The following is a 6848-nucleotide window of genomic DNA, read 5'->3' as shown; positions in this document are numbered from 1 at the left end:
GAAAAGAAAATCATTGCAGACTGCTACAATTTTACAAATCTCTATAGAATAAAATGCATATTTCATACAATATACAGTTCTTTACTAGAAACTACCAATAGCCTTTTTTACTTTAATCCTCTGAAATTGTGAGAAAAAGTTACTAATCCTCAAATGGAAAAATATTCATGTAAAGTTCCTGATCCCCAAGCATAGCAATAATTAGGCATATTCTGTTCTGGAGAGGAATAAAACAGAAACTTCCCAAGAGCTTAGGTATTTAAAGCCTGGTACTATATACAAGTCTGAGATAAATTGGCTTCTGGAACATAATTTATGACCAGCCAAAAAGGGTCATTTTCATCGAACCTGTGGACAAGATCAAATCTGATTAAGCCACTCATGAGTTTAAAAAAAATCCTTCAAGAATAAAATATTTTAAAACTATACAATTTTATAGGTTCTATTTTAATAAGTTCTTTATATACATTCAAGTATAAGGAAATATTTATCTCCACATTAGGTGATAAGTAACTTTTCAGACTGTTTAAGTCATAGGGTCATGATCAGAATAAAAATGACAAACTCTGCAGCCAATCAAGGACCTGAGAGGGGAAATAAATAGCCATTCTACAAACCTACACCTTCTAAAACAATGACTTACACTAGGTTCTCAAAGCTGATAATCTAAAGGAATCCTGATACAAAGATTTATGTTGGACATAAGGCCATCCACTGGCTTCCAGTTAAGACATACTATCTACCCATCCACAGCCAGTGAAAACAAACAGCACAGGGAACCATAGTCAAAGGACTGGAATCTTCAAACTGAAGAGATAGGAGTGATGACTGCTGTCTTATTCCTTGAAAAGTTTTCCAGAATAATATCATTTTCAGGTAAAATGACCCATTTCTTCAAAAGAAATCCTCAGTACTAGGGGAGGCTGGGCCCGGGGGGCTCCCCCAGAAGACTGGCTCAACCCCTGCCAACACTTCATCTCCCATCCTGGAGTCTTATGAAGCCTTGGTTCCTGTGGCGGCAGCAGGTCTCATTTCACAAGCAGACCAGAGCACACCTAATTAAAACTCACCACATTCAGGCCAGGCACCAAGGACTGCTCCCAGCAGCAAGGAGAGCTTCTGCAGATGACTGGCCTAACTCAAATTGATTTGTAATGTGAGAAGGAAATTCCAGACTCAGGTTGGCTTTATTGTGAAATTCTACCTATCATTTATGGAAGAAGAAATGTCAGTATGATACAAAGTCCTTTAGAGAACTGAAGATGAGGGAACATTTCCCAACTCATCCTGTTAGGCTGGCACACCACATACAAACCAAAAGCCGAAAGACATTACACAAGTCTAGAAGAGCCCATTGTCATCTTTCAATTACAAAAAATAAGCCATAAGTATGTAAGTAAATGTCTCAGAAATAAGTGAAATTACTACTCAACAGTGGTGAGATTTTAAGGTTTTCATTTTATTAAAAATATAGCAACACAATAGCAGCATCATTTGATAAATCTTTACTAGTACCACTTAGAAGTAGCCCTAATCACATAAATATACACGGCCTATGCAGCATCTTATGTTTACATGTTAAACTCTTCCCTTGATAACCCACAGCATCATGTAAAGAACACTATTGTAAGATTAAGAAGAAGAATATTTAACCATTAAACTGAACTACCTAAATGACAACACAATACACCCAGACATAATCTTCTGTGGAAATCAGGGACTTCTGCAGACTGCTCCCCAACCATTTGTTGCCTACCACAGCCTCGAGTTGGTAGAACTCTATCTCTTCGATTCTAATTCTTTCAGCATTACTTTCATAAATCTGAACTTGCACATAAAGTCAAGAAATTATCTATCAAGCAAATGAAAGTTAAGAATGGAGGGAACAATTATTCCATTCCAATCCCAGGAAAATAAATCTTAGCAGTAAAATATGTGAAGTTTCCCAAAAGTTGGCAATTTTCAAAATTAAAATTTTAGGTAGATACGAAGTAAATTTAAAATGAGGCAACAAACTAAAGCCCTGCTTCTAAAAACAATATATTAAGAAATGTTATCTTAGATATAAACTAATTTTATGATAAATTAGTTAGGAAATATAAAAATACCTTAAAATAGAATAGAAAGAAATGTAATTACTTACTACTAACCTAACTGAATATGGACCAAAAAAACCATCAACAGCTTTAGCTTTTATTTCTAAGATAAGGTAACAATCTTTAGGCAGAATCACCAATAGAAAGAAGTGTATTTAACAAAAACAAATTCACCCATGAACCCAAAATTAGGTAGGGAAGTCAATTTTATTTTAAAAGTCTTTTTTTTTTTAAGTCTTTATCTTACATTATGCTTGACTACTGTTTCCAGAAATCTAATTTAGCCCTTTTTTTTAAGAGCCCTAACTTCTGAAATTTGAAAATGAACAATTTTAAATGATAACACTAGTTAAGTAAATGTGAGGATACTAAATATGTAGGTAGTGAAAAGAAAAAATATTTAAACATGTAAGAAACTACTTTGTGGACATGGCTCTACTTCATAACCCAGCCAGTTAAAATCAGACACTTCAGACACTATCTTTTAGTGAAAATATAAGAAATAATGCACTGAAATGTTATTTAATGCATCTCTCCAAAAGGATTCATACTAATAGCTAATTCAACTACTAAAAAGACTAATCATAAAAATATGACTTTATTAAGTCACATTATTTCTAATAGATTTTTTAAGTGTTTAAAAGCCTGTTACTACATATTGCAATTCTTAAAATTAAATAGTATCTTCAGAGCTGATTTAGATTAAGGGCTTTTTAAAGTTTTAAGATAAAGATAGCAACATATATAAAGGAATGAATGAGGTCCTGGCAAACAACTAGTATCACAAATGAAGTTACTTTCTTGACAAGAAAGGATTCTAAATTTGAGTTTTTATTTTTGAGCATGTCAAAAATTTAAGCCTCTGACACTTCTGAAGATCAACATAGCATATACTGAAATTCTTGAATATAAGAATTCTAAACAAAGTCACAAGCTGACTAGTGTTTGCAATTATAAATTAGACTAGATGGAGAATATGGAGACAATTACAGAAGTTAAGGATTTATACTTGTTTTCACACATGAAAGTGGTCACATTATGAAGACCCACCTTAATATAAATAATTCATCATGCACTGCTGAAAAGAAACAAGAGGATCCACAGAAGTTGTCCAGAATGATGGATGGCAACTACAATTAAAGAACAGAATGTACTCTCTGTATAATCAAGCTAAAAAAAATAATTTAAAAAGGGATCAAGCATAAAATGGCTGTCTTCTTGGCCTTACCTCAAGTTTTCCTGACAAACATCTACCTGGGATGAAAAAGAATAGTCTTAAAAAAAAAAAAAAAAACCTTGAAAGAAAATAACAAATAAATGGAAACCTATCAGGCTCCTATAAGTGAATAAAGAATCTCTCTATCTCTCACACACACTCACTCCAATACCTCCAGGCCCTAGAAAATTTTGCTTCCATAAACACATTTGAGAACATTTTTCACTTTCTCTGGATCTCCTGTATTCCTGTTCATGTCCTCCTTTTACAAACCAGTGTCTTTCAAAAGAAGTATTATTTCAAAGCTGAATATCATCAGCAAGAAAAACAATTGGCAGCAGTAACCTAATTATGTTAACTGCCAACAAAGGAAACATAAAGAGTCCAGAGTATAAGAAATAACTCAAAACACCACACAAACGTGCATTCTCCATGTTGAAATCATTCTATGCCCAATAAAACAAGACAGACATGATAAACTAAGATGCTGTTTTGAAATGCATAAACAAATACTCTCCTCTAAAATACTTAGCTTTATTAGAGAAATGGTACTAAAAATAACAGAGATTCAAACATTTGCTCTATTCTACTACATATTATAAATAAGAAAGCTGTTGATGCAAGACATACACTCACAATCTTTCCATATGCACCCAAGCATTCTTGTATCAGAATAAGCTGTTTACCAGCCAACCGTATGTGGTTGAATGATTAAAATGACCATCTATACTTTACATAGTAAAGCATTTTCAAAAATTTTAATGTACACGGTGACAAAAGGGAAAAGAAAGAAACAGTAATTCTGAACACATGAAGAGTAATTAAGCAGCTTCATAATCAAACCAGGCTTCATTACTTGCAATAAGGGCAATTCTTTCCATTTTCTATTAAATACTTAAGTTTCAATAGTATTAACATTAAAAGAAAACTCAAGCTGAAACCAAGTAACTGATGTGCTACTCAGCTTTTTAAGTCTTTAACCCTTCCCATGAGGTAAGGCAACGGAGTAATTTGATTGTATTAGATTGCATTAAAATAATTATACTTGATTTTTTTAATAACATGCTAATTAAAAGGTATAACTTTGGGGGGAATATAACAATAATAAAAAGATTTCTGAAACTATGAGTTATGGCTTTGGGGAAATATTAGCAATGTTGTCATTTTACTACTTGCATACTTCTGCAAAAAGTGAGCCTACGAATAACGGATGACCTATACTTTAAACTCAAGTAAACATATCCTTAAAACAAATAAACTTACGTGTTCTCCATTACATATAATTTCTGCACATCACTTACAAGATGATTAAGAGGTAATAATTAAGGCCATCCAATGGAGACAATGAAAGCGTTTGCTCTGATTTAAGTAAAGTAAGAACATGCTTCATATTCAATTATCACAGTATAAAACTGATGGTCCCAAAACTGCATTGTTGCTTTAAGCTCTGAAGTCATTCTTGAAAACAGGACTTCCCTCCTCTTAGATGAACTATGTAAGAAGCTCTTCTGACACACTACTTGCACACTTTCTCTATGGGAGTGAATGGAACATCCATCTAAGTTCCGTATGAATTGAGAATGACTAGCACATATAAAATTCTAGAAAACAGTATACCACATTGTAGAAGGCACTAAAGCTTCAGCTTGTGCTCCCATAGCCCATTTTGAAAACCCAGTTTTCTTTTTTATAATGGCACCTTTGCCACCTACAGCTGACAACACACACTGCAATATTATTCATAATAAGCTTGGAAATGTCAAAAAGAGTTCAAAAGGAAATGCTTACTTTGTGGGTAGACCCAATGATTCTAAACACTGAATACCTTATTATTAGTATTCAATACAGTTGCTCTTCCTTTTGAAAGAGAACAGTAGCATGCATTGTCAGTTGTTTGTTAAACCATTTTTTAAGCAATTTTAGTCTGTAAAACTATTTTAACAAAAACTGTTGTCCTAAACAGTGAGCAAAAGAAAACACAATAGTGAGAATTTAACACAATCACCATAAATCCTGTGAAGTAAATGTTAAAACTTCTTACATACTCTGCACTTACAAGGGTGTGTATATATTTGCACCGATTTCAAGCACATCATCAAATCCGTATATATTGAAATTTAAAAAAAAAAAAACAAAACTAAAACAATACAAAATTCAGTAACAACCATTTTTTAAAAGAGCCTCCAATGCTTATCTCCAGTCTCTGTGGACAGTATAAATTTGGATCTTTGACGTCCCATTTATTTGTAATGGTTCTTGCCAAACACTAACAAACCACATGACAAGTGTGTCAGCCACCATGGAAATGCACAAATTCTAGAAGATGAGGAGTTTGGGTAACACCTGTTATTTTCACGATGTCCATGCTTTATTTTCTTACTCAGTAACAAGATGGCCACAAAGTCACCTAACAACTAGAATAGCTGTTAGTTCGTATCTTTATACTCAACTGGATTTCTTCACTGTGTAACATCTTGTTGGAAGAATTAATAGCTTTGGATTTTATTCCAGCGTGTGTTTAGAGGTGCATCTGTCAGTCCTATACTGCTTCTGTTTTGGTAGCGAGGTTTTCTTCATTTGGCTGACAATTCCCATTTTGCTGGACTTTGTTTTCCTCAGTCCTGGGTGCCTCCTTGTCATCTACTTCTTTGCCCACAGATGAATCTGGTTCTTTATTGTGTTCCTTCTCCTACAATGAATATTAAGGTATACATTTAATATTCTTCTCAACAACTGCCTGCTATTACATCTGGTTATGGTTAAAATATGTATTTCAGTAAGCTTAATAAAACGGAGTAGTTTCTCCCATTACCTTTTCAGATAAGTAAGATATATAAACATGTATCGATATGTCCTCTGAAAATTGTGAATTAGAATCAAACAGTTGAGGACAAAATATAAGTGTTCAAAAAATGTTACTTAATTGGAAAAGTGGACAAATCTGCTGAAAGAGCTAAACAGTTGCTAAAGATGCCAGGACAGATTTGCAATCTGGATATCACAGCAGCAAGATTCAATGGATGCAGAAAAAGAAACCACTATTCATCCTAGCAAAAACCGCTCCACAGCAGTCTAGCTCTGCCCTACGAGAACATGTGGAGCAGTGCCTGGCACACGGGAGCGTCGAGAGACGTCATCAGCGCTACTGACGATGCTGATGACAAGCCTCTATCGGTGTAAGAGTAAATAAAATCAGAAGATGAAAGCTCCAGAACTCATAATTAATTTCCAAATACAAATACACTTACTGGTATAACAAAGGAATTAATGTAATTCACAAGCAGTTAAATATTTATCCAAAAACCCCGACTTGGTGGAATTTGGTTTTCCATTAATTATTCTAATTCAACAAACCTAATTTCAGTATACATTATAAAACCAATGATGACCAAACTTTTGTCAAATTTGCTGAAACAAATATATTTCAGGAAATACATATATTTTGAGGAAAATGGCCTCCATCAGAAATCTTGTATAAAATCAAATACAAGTTACTTGTACACAGCCTTTCTGTATGCCAGTTTAGGACTCTCTAA

The 6848-nt window shown here is 33.7% G+C and overlaps 1 protein-coding gene across 5 annotated transcripts in view; it reads right to left on the bottom strand.

Annotated features, from left to right (window-relative positions):
* Positions 1–1438: 1438 nt before the first annotated feature.
* Positions 1439–6848, bottom strand: part of SREK1 (splicing regulatory glutamic acid and lysine rich protein 1) — a 51824-nt gene continuing 46414 nt past the window's right edge. For 4 of the 5 annotated variants that reach the window (XM_029942354.1, XM_029942355.1, XM_029942358.1 and 1 more), the window contains one exon: positions 1439–6001. In XM_029942354.1, the coding sequence (XP_029798214.1) occupies positions 5852–6001 (150 nt within the window). In that variant the 3' untranslated portion in view covers positions 1439–5851. The remainder of the gene's footprint in view (positions 6002–6848) is intronic. The other variant, XM_029942356.1, reaches the window with a different exon arrangement.

Source organism: Suricata suricatta, chromosome 6, assembly GCF_006229205.1.
Source record: "Suricata suricatta isolate VVHF042 chromosome 6, meerkat_22Aug2017_6uvM2_HiC, whole genome shotgun sequence".
Classification (NCBI taxonomy): domain Eukaryota; kingdom Metazoa; phylum Chordata; class Mammalia; order Carnivora; family Herpestidae; genus Suricata; species Suricata suricatta.
Note: the sequence above shows the minus strand (reverse complement) of the source record. Positions and strands in the feature narration are given on the sequence as shown.